This window comes from Hemicordylus capensis, chromosome 8 (assembly GCF_027244095.1).
Source record: "Hemicordylus capensis ecotype Gifberg chromosome 8, rHemCap1.1.pri, whole genome shotgun sequence".
NCBI classification, from domain to species: domain Eukaryota; kingdom Metazoa; phylum Chordata; class Lepidosauria; order Squamata; family Cordylidae; genus Hemicordylus; species Hemicordylus capensis.
The window spans coordinates 32414449-32434572 of record NC_069664.1 but is presented as its reverse complement, the minus strand read 5'-3'; the positions used below and the strand labels follow the sequence as shown (position 1 = coordinate 32434572).

Here is a 20124-nt window from a genome sequence, read left to right as displayed (position 1 = left end):
GAACTGGTCTGAACATTCAGCAGGGTGTATGTGTGGGACTTTAAGGGCAGGGGAGGGTGCACTTACCCCTTCCCCGGCAGCAGCGTACCTCCCTACCACACCTTCCCCTCTTTGGCCAGAAATATGGGGTGCACGTGCTTGCAATGTGCACGTGCTTGCAACATGCGCCTGGTACTTCTGGCCAAAGAGGGGAAGGGGCAGCAGGGAGGTACACTGCTGCCCCCAAAGCTTTTACAGGAATCTAGTGCTGGCAGGGGGAGGTGTAAGTGCACCCTCCCTTGTCTTCTTGGGTGTTAAATACCAACTTTGTACTCAGAACTCCACAGCAACTGCCCCACCCGATACACCACAAACATGTTAAGAATTCAATTATTTTATTTTTAGTAATATACAGAAGAGTTCCAACACCATTCAAGAACCTGTAATGCAAATAGATGACCAGTTAGAATGGTCTTCAATATTAAGCAAATGTCCTGCTTGAATTCCACTAAAGCATATTGGGTGAGGAGGAATAATGCCAGCCCTGAAGCAACTCACCTTTTCATGCATCTTCGCCAGCAGCGGGTGCATCACCTCCCTTGGTGTTGCGGGTGTAGATGACCTGGGCTCTGTGCTTGGATACAAGTTTGATTAGACCTGGTGGGAGAGCAGTGCAATTTTAGTATAAAGCCTGTAGAAAGAAGAGTTACCAACTTTCTGTACATACAACAATCTGGGAAAGAATTGATTGTAAGCATTGTAATGATCAGGCAGGAAATAAGCAGCAGCCTCCTCTTCACATCACTGTATGTTGTATTAGCATGCTAGTCCCAGGATTGCAGATGACCTCTGCCTCCGCCATCAAACAAGATGGGGAGCATTTATTTATTTCATTTAACGTATTTTTATACTGCCCCAAATGTACGTCTCTGGGCAGTGTACAAGAAAAAATGATAACAGAAAAGTTGAAACATTAGTTAAAATAAATGACAGCAAAAAGTTAACACATTACAACAATTTAAAACTTCTAAACAATATTTTAAGACAATGTTAAAACTTAAAATGATATATTTAATTAAAAATCTGGGTGAACAGATATGTCTTTAAAGATTTTTTTTAAAGTTGTCAAAGATGGGGAGGCTCTTATTTCAGCAGGGAGTGCACTCCAAAGCTCAAGGGCCACAGCAGAGAAGGCCTGTCCCCAAGTAGCCAGCAGATGAGCCGGTGGCAACTGCAGATGGACCTCTGCTGATTATCTCAATGGCCGGCGGAGTTCATGACAAATAAGACGTTCTCTTAAATACCCAGTGCCCAAGCCGTTTAGGGTCTTATAGGTAATGACCAGGAACTTGTATTTTGCCCAGCCAGTGTAAGTCTTTCAATACAGGAATAATATGGTCTCTCCGAGATGACCCAGAGACCAACCTGGCTGCTGCATTCTGAACCAGCTGTAGTTTCCAAACTACATACAAAGGCAGCCCCACATAGAGCACAGTGCTGTAATCCAGTCTGGAGAGTATCAGCATATGTACCACTGTCCTGAGGTCATTTATCTCAAGAAATGGATGCAGCTGGTGTATCAGCCGAAGCTGATGGAAGGCATGTCTGGCCAGTGCCTCAACCTGGAACACCAGGGAGAGACTCTGATCCAGAAACACCACCAGAAAAGTGTACCTGTTCCTTCTGGGGAAGTGTGACCCCATCCAGAACAGGCAGATCATTTGGCAAATGCTGTGCCATCAAATGAGATGCTACATCATGTCCAACATCTGAGAGAAGCCACCTGCGACTCCAGTCCCTACTCAACTTCTGCCTTCAGGGGCCCAGCAGCAGAGCTTCAGAGATCCGCTTTTACCTTTGCTAAGCAGCTCCTGGAGTGCAGCTCTAGCCAGGGAACCTCGAATCTTCAGCCTTTCAGAGACCACAGCTGGTGTGATGAGCTTGTAGTTGGGCACCTCTTTGCACAGCTTATCATAAGTAGCCTTGTCAAACAAGACAAGGTTGTTCAACTTGTCTCTTACTTTCCCTTTTGACCACTTCTACTTGAGAGAAAGAGGAAAACCATTAGTACTGTGAGAGACCACATGCTAGAATGTTCAGAGCTTACTGTGAAATGGGTCAAGGAAAAAAAAAAATCAGAAATCCCACCCGAAGATCTCTCTCACACAACTTCAGAGTTGTATTCCTGCTACATTTTTTGATGTTTGGTCATGGACAAAACAGTTATACTGTCAGACAGTAGCTGTGCTCCTACACTTACTCAAGTTTGGGGCCCACAAGGAACTGTGGAAAGTGAAATGCCCAGATCCACAGGGTGAAAATGCTGAACTTGAGTAGGTAAATCCCTTCCTAAATACGAACAATTGTTGAGGACTGTTGACAGCTAGGGATGGGGCAGGATGAAGAGGAAGCTTCATCAAGCACTGAACCTGGGGTAGCTGCAGTACAATTATCTGGTACGACAGGCTAAGGGGAAGAAACACTTCCCAGGCACCACTGATCCTCCTCTTCTCTCCAGGCACATTAATTAGAGATTCTGCCTCTTCCACAGGTTAGAGACGTTCAGGGCTTTTGTCCTAGACGGCTTTCTACTGCACCATTACACACGCGAGTGGGGGAGAACTGGGGGTGCCTTTAGGAGCTGGAACAGGCCAGCTGCCTCCTTTCAACCGTCTGGGGTGCCTTCCGGGCCACCCTGCAGCCCTCTCCCGCTCCCCTCTTCACAGGCATGGCGCCGGTTTCTGCCTTGCGGGCTGGGGAGGAAGAGAGCGGCTGCCACAGAAGCTACGCAGCACGTGCTCCTGGCACGTGGCACAACCCGCCCGCCCGCCCGCCCGCGGAGGGCCTGCTCGGCCCGCGACGTCCACCTTCTTCTTGGCTTTGCCGCCGGACTTGTTGACGGGGTCCTTGTCCTTCTTGGCCGACTTGCCCGCGTCCTTCTTCTTTTTGTCGTCCTTCGGCGGCTGCGGAGGAAAGAGACAGAGAAGGGAGGGAGCGGGAGGCCAGTCAGCCAGGCCCGCCGCCCTGACCCTGCCCGCTGGTTGCCCGCCGCGGGGCCTACCATGGCGCGATTCGGGGGAGCTCCTGCAAAGCGGGAGCGGCGGCGGCTGCTTCTCCTCGGCGACTTCCGGCCAGAAAGGAAGGCAGCGTTGCGGGCAGACCGGGAAACCCCGTGCAGGAGCGGCACTTCCGGCTCCGCTCCGGAAGGGGAGGAGCTCAAGGGCAGGAGGGCGGGTCTTCCTCATGGCCCAGGCCCCGCCCTCCCCGAGCCGGCGGGCGGCGACGGGAGCCGCGATGGCCATCTTCAGCGTCTACGTGGTGAACAAGGCCGGTGGGCTCATCTACCAGCTGGACCACTACGCGCCGCGGGCCGAGGCCGAGAAGACCTTCAGCTTCCCGCTGGAGCTGGTGCTGCGGCCGCACGACGAGCGTGTCCTCGTGGCCTTCGGGCAGCGCGACGGCATCCGCGGTGAGGGGCTCGGGGGGAGCGGAGCGGAGCTCCGAGGTAGACTGCCTCTGGCCATGGGGGCTCCACTGCTGCTTACCAGCAGTAGACCCCTTCTCCGTGAGGCGGGGCTTGCCGTGCGGTGTCGGGTCCAGCTGGCCCGGCGTCCTGCTTTGCGGAGGGGCGGCCTGGAGCAGGACGTGAGCGCCAGAGCCGCCTCCTGCTCCGTGAATCTCTCCTAGCCCTCTGAGTTAGCCGCCCGCCAGTGCCCCTTCTCGGAGCTCTGCCGAGGGGGTGGGCGGCTCCCTGCAAAGCCTCCGGCCTCTGCCCCCCACCCCGCGCAATGCGCCTTCTTCTTCTTCTCCTTCTTAGCGTGTCTCTCCTCTCCCCGCTTCTCCAGTGGGCCATGCTGTGCTTGCCATCAACGGCATCGATGTCAACGGGCGATGCACGGGCGACGGGAGGGATGTGCTGGAGTTCCTGAGCAACCCGGTCAACTACCCGGTGTCGATCCGCTTTGGCCGCCCCCGACTCTCGTCCAATGAGAAGCTCATGCTGGCCTCCATGTTCCACTCGTGAGTCACGGGGGAGGGGGGGGGCTTGATCTGGGGAAGGGGCTGGGGGCATCGCTCTCCCCCGCCCCAGGCGGCAAAAGCCTGGCCGGAGGCGCACATCATCCTAGGTCTGCTTTGTATACAGGTTGTTTGCGATCGGGTCCCAACTGTCTCCTGAGCAGGGCAGCTCTGGCATTGAGATGCTGGAAACAGACACTTTCAAGCTCCACTGCTTCCAGACTCTAACAGGTACCAATCCCTTTTTGATAGCCTGGGTGATGGGACTCCCAAGAGCAAGGGGGCAGCAGGCCAATGGGCCTTTCCCTAGCTTTTGCTTTGGAGTTCTCACCTGAAGTAGCCGCCGCCACAAAGAAGTTAGTGCTGCATCCCTGTGTGCATGCAAGGCGGGGCTCCTTTGCTTGAAGTATCTGCTGACTCCTTTCCTCCACCCAAACCTGCAGCTGCTGTCTGCTGCCACTTCCCAGCTGGGCTTTTAGTGTGTTGGCCATTGCCCTCCGTTTGCCTGCTCACTAGATGTTGAATCCCCAAATATAGGGGCTTGCAGCAGAAGGGTCTTGGATCTGAGGACCAAATTCCATCCCCCACTGGGTGCTGACAGAAATTAAAACAAAGACCCATGGTCTCCAGCTAGCTTCTCAACTGGAGGGAACTACCGTCTATAGGCACAGACCAGGCACAGAGGGTCTTTCACTTTGCTGGCTTCATCACTTAATTGCAAAGCAGACCCTCTGATCCATGCCCACAAACTGCAGCTGTCTCGCCTCTCAATCTAAATCTCCTTGAGAGAAAAGAATGCCTTGCGGGCCAGTGCATACCCCACTGCCTGCTAGAATGACTGAAGGGCTAGTCTTCCAGTTTATTTATTGAGAAGGAATGATCTTTTGTGTTGTCCAGTGCTTCATGTGAATCCTGGTTGCTTAACATCTACAAGCTTTTGAACTGCTCAGCCATTCTTAAGAGCAGAATAGGCTTTCAAATTTCACCTAGTTGAACTTGGTCCAGCAAGAAAGGTTGTCTCTGTCTGTTCGGTGGGGCCAGCAAGACAAACCACTCCTTGTGCACAGGAAAGGGGCAGTTAGCCTGTGAGCACCAATTTTTTAGGGAAGCCATCATCTGGCTGGAGACAACTGCGGTGTTTGCAGTGCAGCACTACTGCAGGCATCTCCAGTCCTTGCCTCATACCACCTGCATCTCCCAGAAGAGACTTGCAGTTTAAATCTCTACTTGTGTCCCTTCAGACAGCTGCATTCATTGCTGTGGGTGTGCCATGTTCCAACTCTCTTCGTTCTGTCTTCAGGGATCAAATTTGTGGTGCTTGCTGACCCACGGCAGTCTGGGATAGATTCTCTTCTGCGCAAGATCTATGAGATTTATTCAGACTTTGCTCTGAAAAATCCTTTCTACTCCCTGGAGATGCCAATCAGGTATGGATCAACACTCATTCTCACTCAACACAGAGGCGTGAGGGTGAAGCTAGATAGCCTTTCCACCTCTGTCATTACTGGATCAGCACTGCAGGGGACAAACATACCGTTCCTGAATTTCTTAGCCCACTCCTCCTTTGTGGGCTGCCTGGAACGCTGGCCCCTGGGGGATGTGACCATGATAGGCAGCCAGGAAAGGTTGAGGTTTGCATCACAGCCTGTGAGCCTGGTGATGCTTTAGGCATGATTGTGCCTCTTGAAGTGTAAAAATGTGCTGGAACAAAAAGTCCTACCTAGGCTGATCATGGGATGGAAAATCTGGAGTTCAAAGTACAAGCGGCTTACTGCTCAAGGTATGCACTCCAGTACATGCTGATGCTGTAGGGCCTCTTTCTCTCTCTCTCAACATTTCAGGTGTGAGCTCTTTGATCAGAACTTGAAGCTTGCGCTGGAGGTTGCCGAGAAAGCAGGGCCATTTGGCCCGGGATTGTAGGATGGATTTCTCCTGCTTCAGCCACCTCATGGACTCCTTCCAACAAGAGCTGGGTCTTCTGCCAGAAAGGTTCCCCGGCATGCCTGGCTGCAATTCCAGAGTGCAGAATAATGGATACGACTCCTATTGCTGAGGTTGGAGGCAGCAGGGGGGGCTGACTGAGGGCTTAGAAGAAGGGAGCACCATGGCTGCACCATTCCCGAGTGCTGGAGTGTGTGTGTACACGTTTGTTGCAATGTAAGTTATGGCTAGAGGATTATATGCTACTTGTGTAAATAAAGTATTCCCTAAAAGAAGAAGAAGAGGCACATGATGCTTCAGGCAGGGTGATGGGGACTTCTGTAGCTCCCCTGTTTGCATTCCAAGTGTGCGTGAACTTCTGTGGGCCTCTGCCCAGTGGGGAGCGGAGAGAGCAGTGGAGCCAGGCTGTTCAGGAAGAGAGGCCTCTGCACAACTTGGGCTTGGATTGCATTGTCCTTTATTGCAGGCAGTGACCACTTTGTTACAATTATCATGGCATGGAATCGGTCATAGATTATTTTTACCCCGCTGCTCAGACAAATGTTGTCTCCCAAAGCAGCTCACGGTGATCAAGAGATGACCCGAGCTGGGCCCTCAGGCTTACACACTAAAAAGACAGAGATGCACAAGGGAAGGGGAATGGCAGGAAGAGGTTGAGGAGGGAGGGCAGGATGCAGCAGTGAGCTATCAAGTTGGGACCAGGCTTACCTCTCCTTGCTGGTAGTGGCAGAGGGCAAAGGGTCTTTCCCCTCACTTTGTCCCGGGGCCCTGTCTTTCAGTCTTTGCAAGAGAATTCTCCAAGACAGTCCCAAACACTGCTGTGGTTAGTGGCTAGACCTTCTCATTACTGAGATGATAAGATTGAGGTGAAGAGGAAAAGAGGCAGTAGCACCTTATGGCCTTGTGGTACTAATAAGTTTATTTTTGTGGCCTTCATTCTCTGCTCCAGCTTTAAGTATGTCTTAGTCTGTGTATATACCTGGCTACACCCGAGTGCCTCTGCGCTCCAGCTACACCCAGCTGAAGTCAAAAGACTGAGATGACAGAAGAAAGCCGTCTCCTCTAGTTCAAGAGCACCTCAGTGGAACTTGCTGACACACAAGGGCAAACGCCTGTTGCTGACCACAGAACCTAGCATTCTGGCGAAGGCATCAGTCCTATTTCCCTTAACACGCTAAAGAAAGAGGGGAGAAGGGGGCTGCCAGGGGGGTCAGCAGGAGGGGCTGTTGCTGCCCAGCAGGTCGGGCTGAGAGCACTGGCCTCAGCCCCCCTTGTGCTTCTGAGCGTGCGAGCTGAGGGCAGCCGAGTGGTGGGAGAGGGAGGCTGTGCCTGGCTTGGGCAAAAGGCGGCGGGACCGAGGCCTTGAGTTCTGCCTCCGGTCCACTGCCCTCCTGGGCTGGTGGGGCTGGGGGAGCTGGCCCGTCCCCGGTGGAGCCAGCGCGGCTGCACTTCAGTCCACCTTCTTTGGCAAGCGTCCCATCTTGGTGCGGATATTCCTCAGGAGGAAGAAGGCCACCGTGCTGGCAGCGCAGGTCACTTCGGCGACCCAGAAGGCCGTCCCCCAGCTGTAGTGCTTGGCGATGGTGCTGAAGGGCAACCCTGCCAGGAACCCTCCAACTGGACAGAAAGGGACCTGTGAGTGGAGCCAGAGGGAGGGGGCCTTCCTCTCCCCACCCCCCCGGGGGGCGTCACTCACCGTTCGCCATGAGTGCTACGATGGCATGAGAAGTTCCACACAGGTTCGAGGGGGCACTCTCGTTGGCTATGACTCCAAACAGTGCAATTGGTCCATAAGAGCAAAATCCAAAGATCGCTCCGAGTATCAGGATCCACAGCTGACAAAACAAGGCCAAAAAAGAAGTTGGGGGTGTGTGTGCGGTGCAGTCCTAGCCTTCTGACGCCAAACTGCCCGGACCCCCTTCCCCACCCCACAGCACTACAGGGAGGTCTCTCCCTCGGATCACGCTAACAAATCCCACGGACTCCTCTTGTGAGAAGAAAGTGCAGTTCCTCTGCCAGGGATGGTGAGAAGTGTGATTGGTTAGCAGTGCTTCCTGGCAGCTCAGGTTGCTCCTCTCGCCCTGTCTGAGAGCTGCGCTGCCCCCAGGCTGGCCATTCATCAGGTACAGCCACGCAGTTAACTGCAGCTCCACCTGACAAACCGACAGCCTGCAGGTGGTGCAGGAGAGAAGAGCAACCTGAGCTGCTGCCAGGAAACGGAGCCTGCCACCCCCCCCCCCTTAGGATGAGCTGCGACTGGTTTGCTATATTAATGACAAACAGCATCAGTCACCACCAGCAATGGAATCGAAAAGGGGAGAAACTTGCTCAACTATGCTGGTGTCAATCGGTGCTTGAACCGAGGCTCACACATGCAGTGACGTCAGTGGAAGAAGAGAAAGAACTTGCTGCACTGCCACTTGCCCAAAAGCCTGCCCAAAAGGCACTGGTGAGGGGCCCTTGGCTACAACGTGGCTCCAAGGGGGGAGCCCAGGAACTGGGCAGAGCCCTGCTAGCAGAGGGTGTCCCCCAGGTTTCTGGGCTCTTCTCCCCCTACAGCCCCCACTGCTGGCCAGCATCCTTCAGCAAGGCCTTTTCAGTCGGCTAGCTTGCTCGAAGTTGCTCATGCTGGCTATGGGAGCCATGATCTTCAGCCAATGGACTGGACAAAGCCTCTTAAGTAGTTGCACTCATCAGAGCAACCCAAACACCAATAGTCCCCAATAACCGCCCCACACCCTCAAAGACCTCTCCATCCTTCCTCAATGGAGGGCAAGCAGCTACTTGCACAGGCAGGCCTCCCTGTTCTGTGCCCAAAGAGGAGGAGGGCTACTGATGAAGTGCAGCCGAGAGAAGACAGAAGCATGAAGAGGGAGGGGGCTTCCTTTCGCCCCGGCCGTGACGGCATTCCTCCTTCAAGGGCCCAGTTCTAAGCCCCCCCGCACAGCAAACAGGCAAGCAGAGAAGGCGCGATAAAGACCTCATGTTCTGTTAAGCCCACGAGGTTAGCAAGAGGGTGGAAGGCCAGAATCCAAGCACTGCTTTCCTGAGAGAGAAAGGAAGAGAGAATGAGAACAAGGCTGGAAGAGAGAAAGAGCTCTGGGAATGCAAAGGCCGCTTCAAGTCTCTTCCTGGAAAAGGAGCCCCGCTGGGGGGAGAGGCACAGGCCAGCTCCTCTCGAGGGCCTGACCTGCTGCTTGCCAAGGCCCTGCTCCAGCCACTCCCAGCCCTTTGGTCAACCCTCCTCCAAGGGCGGTTGGCTGGCCGGGGCGCTCAGGCCTGAGAGAACGCCGCTTTCTTCCTGGTGTAGAGAGCAGGGCTGGCAAAGGAAGGCTGTGCTTGCAAAAAGGCCAGAGGAGGCACTGTCCAGAAGGCATTTCTGCCTGGCTTCAGAGGCTCTGTTGTGTTGTCTCTCAGGACCGGGGCCAGATGCACAAGTGACCCCTCGGGGGGCGGGGGGAGCTTTCAAAAGCCACCCTTCCTCTTGCCCGGAGGCCGCAGGGCTCAAGGGCTACTCTGAGCAGGTGATGCTGGGAGCAAAGAGGCCCCCCCCCTTGGGGCGCAACCAGCTTTGCCATCCCCCCCGCTCTGGGTTCCACGTGGCCACTGGCCACCTTTGCCATGGGGATCGCCCTCTGGGAAGGCGTAGGAAGGGGAGCCCCACCTCCCTCCCCAGCTTGGAACTGGGAAGAGGTCGGGGCTGTCCCCATCACTGCCACCGAAACAGCCAGCCCCAATCTTGCCTCCCAATGGGGTGAGAGAGGCTGGGGCTGCCAAGCAGTGGCGGCTCCAAGACCTCTGCCCACCAAGGCCAGCTGCACCCTTTGCCTCTGGTTCCAAGGCTGGACTAGGAAGAGGGTGTCTGTCTGTCTGTCTGTCTGTGTTGCAGGGCGGAGGAGTTGCCTCTGCAAACTGCCGTGGAAACTGCCACTGCTGGGATGATCTTGGTGGGTTTCCTCAAGGGGAGCAGGAAATCGCCCCTGGCCAGGCTCAGCAATTTGATGCATGTCTCCCTGGGAGGAAGCACCCCTGAGCACCCAGAGTGCCACTGACTTGTGGGCAAACATGCATGGAGGGGCCAAGCTCTTGCTCCTGCTCCTCTAAAATCCTGTTGCCATCAATCGGCTCCTCGCTTGAGCTGCCCTGTGTGGCAATGAACCCCCCTGCATGGCTTACCTTGGGAGAGCTGGCTGTGACTGAGACCCGGAAGACGTACATGGAAGCAGACATGCCAGCCATCATGGCAAGGAGCAGCCCGTGCCGAGGGTTGCCGTAGATGGACAGGCCCACCTGCAACACACACAGGGAGAGCCCCACGGGAAGTGAGCGGGGACCCAGCGGTATTGGGTGTGCCTCCCTGAGCCCCTCCCTGACACAGAACCGCTCCGGTGGCTGCTGCCTGAGCAGGAGGCTTGTCTTCACTGCTCCTCCCTCTGTAGGTTTTGAGGACTGCTGCCCCACGAGATGGGGTGCCAGCCAGCTTACCCGTGCCACTGCTCGGTCTGAGAGATAGCCAGCTGCAATGCTTCCAAGCAGACCCCCAACTTCCAAGGCACTCATGTAGGAACTTCCTACAGGGAAAGGGGATACAAGCCCGTTGGCCCGAGTGGGAGAAGACCCCCGGGCTGAGGGCACTGGGCCTCCTCCCTGAACTCAGGAGTGGGGGCCTCTGCACCAGCCTAATCGTGCCTTGCCCAGTGCCCGAACACAGCCCCGCACCAGACCCACCCATCCTGCCCTGGTCAGTGCCAAGCGGGCAGGGGAGACCGGGGACGACATTTCGGAGATGCGTTCCCACCAGTCTGGAGACTGCCCCTGGCTCACAAGCACCCTCTCACTGCCAGCGGCTCTAGCGGCATCTTCAAAGGGCCAGTGAGGTGTCTCTCCCACTGGCATCTGCTCAGCAATGTAAACCGCGACACGAGGCTGCTGCATCCTACCCACAAGAGCAGACTGTCCTCTCTCCTGGATAAGGAAGAGCTGCCCCCAGTCGGTACAGCAGGTCTTCACGCCAAAGACCACCAAGTAGCCGGTAGACAGGACCCAGAGATAGGGGGAGAGCAGCAACTCAGCCAGGGTGCTGTCGTCGGCCGCGGAGCCTGCAAGGAAGAGGCCACCGCTCACTGCAGCCCAGGCGGGCCCAGCCGCTGCTCGGAGACACCCTCGGCCGGGCTACAGGCTGCGACAGATTTCACGGGAGCCCAGAAAGGCGATTTCTCATCAGCCTCAGCCACCACCTCCCGTGGCCGGGGCTGCCTGCTCCTCCAGACTCCCCACCTTCTCCCCCTCCCCGAAGGAAGGCAGGGACGCCTGGCCGGAGGGAAGGCCAGGAGTCCACTGGACAGCAGAGGCCAAAGAGGAGGAAACGTCTGGGCTCGAGGGGAAGCGAGCCCTTCGTGGCCACACACGCTCGGCAGCCTGTCCTGCTTCGGCCGGTCCTCCTCCTCAGGAACTCACCCTTTCCCCCCTTCTTGGGCCCAGGCTCAACGCTGGGCAGTCCCACGTCGGAGGGCTCGTTCTTAATGAGGAGCAGGCACACCAACGAGGCAACCACGCAGACGGAGCCGGAGAGAGCCAGGGTGGTGCGCCAGGCGTAGCTCAGGGCCATCAGAGCTGCCACAATGGGGCCCAGCCCCCCTGCCAGGTTCATGCTGGTGGAGAGGACTGCCCACCAAGTCCCAAACTGGGAAGGTGCAAACCACTGCGCAGAAAGGAGAGAAAAGCAAGTGCCAGTCACCGCCACGTCCAGGTGGCCAGCATACTGGAAACTGACGTGAACCAGGAACCCCAAGGCCTCAGTGCTGCTCATGACACACAGGCCCTTGAGCGGGCAGCAGTCATGGCTAAGAGGCAAACTGGGGCCATGAGACACAGATCTCCGCCCCGTGAAGGGTGGCTCGCCAAAGAGAGTATTGCAGACTCAAGACAGCAGGCAAGCAAAGGGCTGTCTGCAGCCTGGCCCCTCGAAGACAGCTTTGGAAGAGCGGCTTCTGCACAAAGAAGCCAGGCGGGGCTCCGTCCCACCAGCATCTTCACAGCCACCCGTGTTTCCCTCTACATGCCCTGCAAGAAAGCTCAACCCCCTGAGGAAGCCTGCAGGCTTCCTGTAGGAAGGTTTTCGCTGTTCCCAAGAGCAGCTACAGCCCTCAGTCTTTTGCTTCCGAGGGCCACGGGTGCAAATGGGGCCGTAAGGCTCCGTCAGGGTCCCAGAGGAGAATCGCCCCTCACCCCAGCCCTTCTCTGCGCTTGCTTTCTGCTCAGTTGTTGCCTGGACAACAGCTCCCGGCTGCAGAACGTCCAGCCCAACTCTCACCTTCGGGCAGAAGAAATCCAAGCATCCCCGCACCCCACAAGCAAGGTTCACTTGCTCAGCGTCATTTGATCGTTGTTTTAGGCAGCTGTGACAAGTTGCTGCTGGCGGCAAATGGGGTGCCAGCTTCCCAGGAATATCTCAAACTGCAATGTGATCCGGCTTGTGATTTATCATTCGCGCCACCATTGCCAACCTGACCCCCACCAGAAATACGGACTGGAGCCTCTTGTCCATGGAGGAAGGCCTTCTGTCTCGACACAGGCCAGGAAACAGCAGTGGGGCGGGAGGGGGGGGCGCTGCTCTGAAGGGCCTGCAGACCTCCCAGTGGCACGGCTACCAGCCAGCCAGCAGCAGATGACCTGACCCTCCTCGCCTGTGTCTGGCTGGAGGCTCAAGAGCCAGCTGCTGCCTACGCTTTGCAGACTCCCCCCACCGCTCTCCCCAGGGAGGGGATTCCTGCCAGCAGGGCCCTCTGCTGGGGGCTTGCTGCTAGGAACATCCCAGAAACCAGCAGCCGGCTCTTACCTTGCGCAGCACTTTCCCACACGGGGGCCACCCTAGACCTTGGGCCAGCCCATTGAGGAACCACAGCCCAGCGAAGACGGCCACAGTGGAGCTCCAAGAGAAGACCACGTTGACTACGCCCACAAGCAGGAGGCCAGCGGAGAAGAGCCAGCGGGCACTCATTTGGTCCGACAGGACTCCGCTGATGAACTTGCTGATTGCGTAGGCTGCTGACTGGCTGCTGGTGATCAGGCCTGCATCAGACGAGAGCCCACATGCAGATGGCACCACAGGACAGCCAGAGGGAGGCCTCAGCCCCCGGACCAGCCAGGGTGCAGAAGGTGGTCTTTGAATGGCATGCAGCGTGGCTTGGGACTGTTGATTCGACACCTCCCCAAGGGGCATGCAGGGTGCTTCCGGGCTGGCATTCTGGGGAGTCCATGCTCGCTCTCCAGCCAAACCAGCCAACTGCAGAGGCTGCACAGCTGAGGACAACGTGCTGCTCAGATCTGAGGCTGGTCCAGCACAGCTGCCACCAGCTTGTGGGTGAATCAAACACCACTTTACAGGAAGCCTGTTGTAGCTAAGCCTGCATCATGGAAGCAAAAGACTCTTCTTCCCTGTTAACCCCGTCTCCACTTCCCACCCTGCCTTTGCAGTTTCCTTTGTGCTGGTGTATAGACTGCAAGCCCCTCAGGGCAGGGACCTATCTTCTCGTACAGTCAAAGTGATAGAAAAGGACACCATTTGCAGCAACCCCAGATTCCAAGGTGATGCAGTTCTTCACAGTGGAGATGCTGCATGATTAATTTAGGGGGCTGAACTTATCCTGCCACATGCAGCCAAAAGGTACCTTCTCTAAACAAACGGAACCTTAAGAGACCTTTCCTGGAAAGGAAAGGAATCGCAGGCACTCTGGGAAGCCCAGCTAGCAGCTCCTCTCTGAGTCTCCGTCCCAGAATTGGAAACTGGCCTCTTTCCAGTGAGAACAAGTTTCCCTGGCAAGTGAACAGCTACATGTTAAGAGAACCTCTAATCAAAGCAGAGAAGGAAAACTCCAAGTCCCACACGGATCTGAGCCCCACAGACCCTCCCATGCACACCTCCTCCATCCAAAAAGGAAGCTCTTACCCAAGTCATCTTTATCAAGGTCTATCTCCTCCATAATGGAAGGCATCACAAAGGAGAAGGTTTTCCTGTTGAAGTAGTACAGGGTGTAGCCAACGTACATGGCCGTGAAGATCACCAGCCGGTAATAGCCATAGCCCTTTCCTGCCATCGTGAGGCCGGAGTTGTCCTCTTGAAGGAAGGAGAAGAAGAGGAAGATCTTCCCCCTTCTTAGAACTCCAGTGCACAGGAGCAGCAAACCTGCTTGTAGATGCAAGCAGAGGGGAGGGTTGGCACCAACGTGCTCGGAGGAGGAGGAGGAGGCGTTTGTGCCGAGAGGGAGGCAGGGAATCAGCAGCTGTCCAAGTCTGTGAGCGGCAGTCACTTGCCGGGGTTTCTGCTGAGCTGGGGCTTTGACAGAGTTCTCACTTGCTCTCCGTCCAGCTCAGGGCCACCTTCTCGAGAATCATTAACTCAGGGAACATGGCTGAACACACCGTTCAGGATAAAGCCATCCACCTAGAGTGAAACAAACAAGAGAAGCTGGCCTAGGATAAACAGCCGCCTTCAGAGTGGAAAGATTAGCCAGGCTTTCCTCACTCCCGCTGCACTCTGACCTCTGAACTCGCACAGCACAAGCGGAAGGCAACCCAGCCCAGCCCTTCCTGGGACAAGGCTGCAGCACGATCCCCCCCAGGGATGAAGAAGCCCCACATTCATTCAGCAGAAGGCAGCCTCGAAGGAGAGTCTTGCTTTCGTAAGGAGACACAATGTTATCCTACATGCTTCACAATGGCAACATTTCACCAGCGCTCTGCAAACGTTTCCTTGACAAGAGCTCTGGTGAAACATTGTTTGGATGAGGCCAAGGTATAACTTCCTTTCCCAAGTTGTAAAGCAACAACACTCTCCAGGGTGTGTATTATGTGTGGATGCAAAGAACCACCATCCTTTTCCAGGGTGGACCAGCAAGTTTATTTTAGAATCGTATACCCTACCATTCAATTTATCAAAGTTATGCCAAGGCACCTTCCAAATTAAGAGAAAAACAGAGTATCAAAACATCAGCAAAATGAAGATAGAAAATATATCTATATTTCTTCCTCTTGTATGCCTTTTCCTTAACCTTGTTACAGAAGTAGTTGAAATTTTCTGATATTAAATAGTTCTCCTTTTGTAATTTTTTTTTGCATGCATGCACATGCACCACAGTAAAACCCAAGAGTATCAATAAAAACAAAACAAATAAAAAACAAACGTTCAGTTCGGTGAAAAGCTCAAGCAGATGAATCCGTTTAACCTAGTGCCTAACACTCAAGAGAGTCTGCATCAGGCACAGGAAGGAAGGAAGTCCCATAACTGGGATCCCACCACAGAGAAGGTCCTGTTCCCATTGCTACCCACCTGACCTCGGAGGGTGGCAGTTCTGGAGAAGGGCCTCCAGTGAAGGCCTCAGTGACTGGGCAAGTTCTTCCAAGATCCAGGTCCTCAAGAGCTTTGCAAGATGCACACCAGCACTGAGAATTGTGCCTGGAAATACACAGGAAATCCGCAGAGTTGTCTCAACACTGGTGAGCTCAGGTCACTTATTTAGCTGCTGTATGTTGCATGTTCCTGCTGGTTGAGAACAGGAGGACAAAGGCCACTGCTTGGGTCGGAGGAACCACCCACCTCTGACTGAGCTTCAGCTCACCCTCATCCTGACCATGGCTGACTTCAGGATATCTGCTGTCTCATCTGAATCGGATGAAAGGAGACACAGAGCTGGATGTCCACTCCAAATCCCCAGATGGCCTCCCACAGCAGCTTCATGTCAGTGTTAAGCAACCTGTGGGGCAAATAGAGCCCACAGCACAACTAGCATGGGGCAGCACAAATGCCAGCCCATGCTACTTCTGACAAAAGTTATGCTGCTCCTGTTAAGAGTTCCACTCTAACAGGATAGATTTTGTGCACAGAGACTATCAATTTGCTTTGTCATGCAATATGCATGACAAATATACGTTGATAGGATCTGAGCTGTCCGTGACTGACCAGGAGAGGGATCTTGGGGTCGTGGTGGACAGCTCTTTGAAAGTGTCAATTCTATGTGTGGCAGCTGTGAAAAAGGCCAATTCCATGCTAGGGATCCTTAGGAAGGGGACTGAAAATAAAGCTGCTAATATTCTAATGCCCTTACACAAAACTAAGGTGTCGCCACACCTGGTGTACTGTTTACAGTTCTGGTCACTTCATCTAAAAAAGGACATTGTAGAACTGGAAAAGGTGCAGAAGAGGGCAACCAAGATTATCAGAGGCCTAGAGCACCTTCCTTATGAGGCAAGGCTACAACACCTGGGGCTTTTTAGTTTAGAAAAAAGACAACTGAGGGGAGACATGATAGAGGTCTATAAAATCATGCATGGTGTGGAGAAAATGGAGAGAGAGGAATTCTTCTCCCTCTCACATAACACTAGACCAGGGATCATCCCATGAAAATTTAGGACCAGCAAATGGAGGTACTTTTCCACACAATGCATAATCAACTTGTGGAATTCTCGACTAGAAGATGTGGTGACAGCCAACAACCTGGAGGGCTTGAAGAGAGGTTTGGATCACTTCATGGAGGAGAGGTCTACCATTGACTACTAGTCGGAGGGCTGTGGGCCACCTCCAGCCTCAAAGGCAGGATGCCTCTGAGTAGCAGTTGCAGGGGAGTAACAGCAGGGTATGCCCTCAACTGGGCCTGATCCAGCAGGGCTGTTCTTATAATCATGCTGTGAGGGGATCTGTTCCAGTTCTTTTCAGCTCTGTGGAATGGATTCCAGATCTCACCCCAACAGCGTGACAGGCAACATTAGCAAAGGGAAGCCCACCAGTCTTCCGTTTCCTCTGCATGCAGAATGAGTTTTTTTTCCTGGGCAGCAGTATCAAGGTGGTGTGTGGGCACTTTCATTCAGTGTGGGACCTTCCTGATTCAATCTGAATAGAATCTATCGTTAAATGAGTGGACATCAAAAAGTGTGTGCATGGAACACAGCAACCCACCAAACCCAGGATGGTAACTGGAACATAATATTAGAACCATGGGCCATTGTTGCATCCATGAGTCCAGATACAAATCTGAGGAGGTCAGTGGAGCTAACCTTTGCACTGAATTTGGGGGAAGAATAACTAACAGAGATAAGATTATAATTGGGCAACTGCCTGCAATGGGCAGTCAGCCAAATGGGAGGAATGGGCTGAGGGCAGAACACGCGTGCAGCAGGCTTCTCCATAACCTTTTGTCAGCTTTGTTTTCACACCACCCCAAGCATGTCCTACAGGCAACCCTATATGCTATGTCCTACGGCACAGAGATCTCTTGAATGAACCAGCTGTCTGATCAGTGGACCTTCCACAGAAAATCTACTTCCACTGTGGATGTCCTATGCAGTGCAGAAAACACACATATTCCAACAGAGAGAGTTGCATGTCAACAAGATGATGCATGAAGCGATCCCGTGCAGAAGAGGAAACACGGACAGGTGGAACAGTGTGGGGCCTGTGCAAGAACCGCTTGCGGGGCTCCTGAGAACAGATTCCCCTTCAAGAACAAAGCTTCCATCCCGAAGAGCGAGCCAGCCTCTCATCTTGTTTAATAAGGGAGCCGATCGTTAGGCAGGAGCCTTTGCAGTCCCATGTTTACCCACTGAGGTAGTTTTGTTTATTTTAGGGAAATGCTTGAGATTCAAAAGGAATAAACAACAAGCTGCTTCATACTGTTTTAGGGACAACTCTCTTCTGGCTCAAGGTAACCTCTGGGACCAGGCTAGCAAAACTCAGTGATACCGCTGCCAAATAGGAGGAAGCCCTGGCCAGAGTGGGAGGTTTTGGGGAATGCAGACTCCTTCTGAAGAGCCAGCTCCATTTCTTTCTGGGGGTGTCAAGGACAGGTTCTCCTGCAGAGATGAGAGAGGCTCACTGACTCGCATTCGAGCTGCTGGCCACTGCAGCCACCCAGCCTGTGTCTCTGGCACTTGCAAGCAAGAACACAGCTGGATACTGGATGCAGCTAGGTGGACCATCTATAGGAACATAGGAAGCTGCCCTATACTGAGTCAGACCCTTGGTCCATCTAGCTCAGTATTGTCTTCACAGAATGGCAGCAGCGGCTTCTCCAAGGCTGCAGGCAGGAATCTCTCTCAGCCCTATCTTGGAGATGCTGCCAGGGAGGGAACTTGGAACCTAGATGCTCTTCCCAGAGCGGCTCCATTTCCTGCTGAGGGGAGTATCTTCCTGTGCTCACCCTTCTGGTCTCCCATTCATATGCAACCAGGGTGGACCCTGCTTAGCTCAGGGGACAAGTCATGCTTGTTACCACAAGACCAGTTCTGCTCTCCATGAGGTGTAAACAAATATTTCTGCCTTTACTCGGTATAATTTCAGGGAATGTTCTCTGAATCTGCCTAAAAGGAGGAAATGTGAACCCCACAGTATTTAAAAGGAAAATGCTGCCCTATTTCTGCAAACAGCATTGTGCCAAGTTGCACAACATTTCTGAACTACAAGTATTTTCATACATCTTAAGTTTTCCCAGATGGTAAAAGTTGGTCTTCCAAGTCTGTGGGAGGCAGGTTCTCATGAACATATCCCCTGCTAACTGGGCAAAGAGGCACCTTTTACCATGGCGATTCTCTTTATTTAGCAGAGGGAGAGTAACTGGCCCTCTCCACCCCCAGCGCAGGACCTCCAGCGACTGTTGCTGGTGTGTATCGTGGTTGTTGTTTTTTAAATGTGAGCCCTTTGGGGACTGGGAGCCATCTTATTTATTATTTCTCTGTGTAAACCGCCCTGAGCCATTTTTGGAAGGGCGGTATAGAATCGAATTAATAATAATGATAATGATGATGAACATAACAATACAGGGCTGTAGAAGGCAAAAGGCAGAGAGTTTAGGCAGGGAGGACATGAACTATCACGATCCGTGCCTGAAAAGACCCAAAGCCAACTTGCCCCATGTAGACTTGCCTCTTTCCTGAGAAAGCAAACTGCTGCATTTGGTGAGAGGAGAGCTAAGCATCATCAGCCTTCAGCTTTTGCCTGCAATCATTATTAAACATGGGGGCTTGTCAGAGAGACTGGCGTAGGATGGGGAGATCAGGACTATTAGGGGTTTCACTTCGTGTGTGTGTGTGTGTGTGTGTGTGTGGTAGTTGGATTGATCGGTCTTTCTTCTCAAGCAGATTTCAACAGGTACCTTTTTCCAGCAAAAAGTCCACCCTATCTATAAAAATAAGCAATCCAAACAGGCGCGCGCACTCAAATGCAGGAGCTTGCGCGCATTTTGCATGCAACAGATTAAAAGGCCATCTCTGCCAGACGAACCCTGGCCAGGCCCCAGACTACGCTAGTCAGGACCGAGTCCCGCTGAAGCCAACGTGGCCGAGGTTACTCCCGGCTCACTGATGCCGACTGGGCGCCGCGGGGCTGCCTGCCCCCCCGGCCCCCCCCCCCGGAGCCTCGGTCGGCGCCGCGCTGCAGCCACGTGGTGGAAGCCCGGCGCGGGACGCGCACGCTCCCTTCTGCGTCCCCGCGCCCAGCCCCGCCTCGGAGGAGCCCGGCCGGGGGGGCTCAAGGGCGTCTGCTCTCAGGGCGGGCCGCTCCCCCCACCGCCGGCCACGCCAAGCGCACCGGCTCCTACGTACCGGGCAGAAGCTGGCTAGCCAGGCCGGCCGGCAGGCAACGCGGCGGCTCCTCAGCGTCCCTCACCCGGCTGGAAGCTCCGCCTCAAGGAAGGCATCTTCCTCTTTAATTGGACAGACTGCGCGCCTGTCTCTGGAATTCGCCATTCACGGCTTTTCCCACCTTGCCAAGGTAGACCTGCCCCGCCCCTTTTTAACGAGCAGCCGACTTCGATGCTCGGCTCTCTGCCCTGACCGAGCTCGGTAGGAGCGCATGCGCATTTCCTCCCCGAAGGCCGCCTAACTTCCAGTGCTGCCCGGTTGCGAAGGGGCTGCTCTGGACCGTGGAGGCCGCATCCTGCTCCTCCCCGCAGGGGCCGGGTCCAGGAGGCTCCCAGGACAAGCAGGACCTAGCGGCGGCGGCGGCAGCTGGCTTCTCCGCCACTCCCCGAGGTAGACCGTCTCTGACCACAGAGGCTCGCTTTAGCCCACTTAACTGACAGGCCCTACCGGAAGCTGCTCCTCGACCCCCTCTGAAAACCGTTCCGGCGACAGGGGAGTTTCGCAGGAGGGAAGGTTTTTCCTCAGGCCAGCCGGTAAACGAGTTTCCCTTTCTGTCCC

General features: G+C 54.5%; 3 protein-coding genes across 8 annotated transcripts; 1 reads left to right on the top strand and 2 right to left on the bottom strand.

Annotated features, from left to right (window-relative positions):
• Window positions 1–357: 357 nt before the first annotated feature.
• Window positions 358–3174, bottom strand: RPS25 (ribosomal protein S25). The gene is made up of 5 exons (XM_053270106.1): window positions 3041–3174; window positions 2847–2942; window positions 1835–2018; window positions 538–636; window positions 358–419 (listed from the first exon to the last, which is right to left on the bottom strand). The coding sequence occupies exons 1-4, from the start codon at window positions 3041–3043 to the stop codon at window positions 542–544; spliced, it is 378 nt and encodes a 125-aa protein (XP_053126081.1). The 5' UTR covers window positions 3044–3174; the 3' UTR covers window positions 358–419; window positions 538–541.
• On the top strand, window positions 3174–6218 carry TRAPPC4 (trafficking protein particle complex subunit 4). The gene is made up of 5 exons (XM_053270105.1): window positions 3174–3448; window positions 3825–3999; window positions 4124–4227; window positions 5297–5423; window positions 5838–6218. Exons 1-5 carry the CDS (start codon window positions 3223–3225, stop codon window positions 5914–5916), a joined length of 711 nt encoding a protein of 236 aa, XP_053126080.1. The 5' UTR covers window positions 3174–3222; the 3' UTR covers window positions 5917–6218.
• A 159-nt stretch (window positions 6219–6377) lies between these two features.
• SLC37A4 (solute carrier family 37 member 4) lies at window positions 6378–19809 on the bottom strand. Of its 6 annotated transcripts, none has more exons than XM_053270092.1 (11): window positions 19528–19809; window positions 15266–15478; window positions 13886–14380; window positions 12776–13008; window positions 11395–11638; window positions 10878–11036; window positions 10423–10508; window positions 10114–10227; window positions 8918–8983; window positions 7634–7772; window positions 6378–7554 (listed from the first exon to the last, which is right to left on the bottom strand). In XM_053270092.1, exons 3-11 carry the CDS (start codon window positions 14031–14033, stop codon window positions 7388–7390), a joined length of 1356 nt encoding a protein of 451 aa, XP_053126067.1. In that variant the 5' UTR covers window positions 14034–14380; window positions 15266–15478; window positions 19528–19809; the 3' UTR covers window positions 6378–7387. The 6 variants fall into 6 exon arrangements, with proteins under 6 accessions (XP_053126067.1, XP_053126065.1, XP_053126066.1 ...); XM_053270090.1 differs by having other exon boundaries at window positions 15266–15391; XM_053270091.1 differs by having other exon boundaries at window positions 15271–15391.
• Between the last annotated feature and the right edge of the window lie 315 nt (window positions 19810–20124).

What these genes read in the sequence shown, in the direction of transcription:
- RPS25 (XM_053270106.1), bottom strand. An exon ending in GCGGCAAAGCCAAGAAGAAG is followed by an intron (nt 2,019 to 2,846) that starts GTGGACGTCGCG and finishes TCTCTCAAGTAG; the next exon opens with AAGTGGTCAAAAGGGAAAGT. An exon ending in CCAGGAGCTGCTTAGCAAAG is followed by an intron (nt 637 to 1,834) that starts GTAAAAGCGGAT and finishes CTCTCCCACCAG; the next exon opens with GTCTAATCAAACTTGTATCC.
- TRAPPC4 (XM_053270105.1), top strand. Translation starts at nt 3,223, where the DNA reads ATGGCCCAGGCCCCGCCCTCCCCGAGCCGGCGGGCGGCGACGGGAGCC. An exon ending in GCAGCGCGACGGCATCCGCG is followed by an intron (nt 3,449 to 3,824) that starts GTGAGGGGCTCG and finishes CCGCTTCTCCAG; the next exon opens with TGGGCCATGCTGTGCTTGCC. An exon ending in TCCCTGGAGATGCCAATCAG is followed by an intron (nt 5,424 to 5,837) that starts GTATGGATCAAC and finishes TCAACATTTCAG; the next exon opens with GTGTGAGCTCTTTGATCAGA.
- SLC37A4 (XM_053270092.1), bottom strand. Translation starts at nt 14,033, where the DNA reads ATGGCAGGAAAGGGCTATGGCTATTACCGGCTGGTGATCTTCACGGCC. An exon ending in AGGACAGTCTGCTCTTGTGG is followed by an intron (nt 10,509 to 10,877) that starts GTAGGATGCAGC and finishes CTTTCCCTGTAG; the next exon opens with GAAGTTCCTACATGAGTGCC. An exon ending in CGTAGCACTCATGGCGAACG is followed by an intron (nt 7,555 to 7,633) that starts GTGAGTGACGCC and finishes CTTTCTGTCCAG; the next exon opens with TTGGAGGGTTCCTGGCAGGG.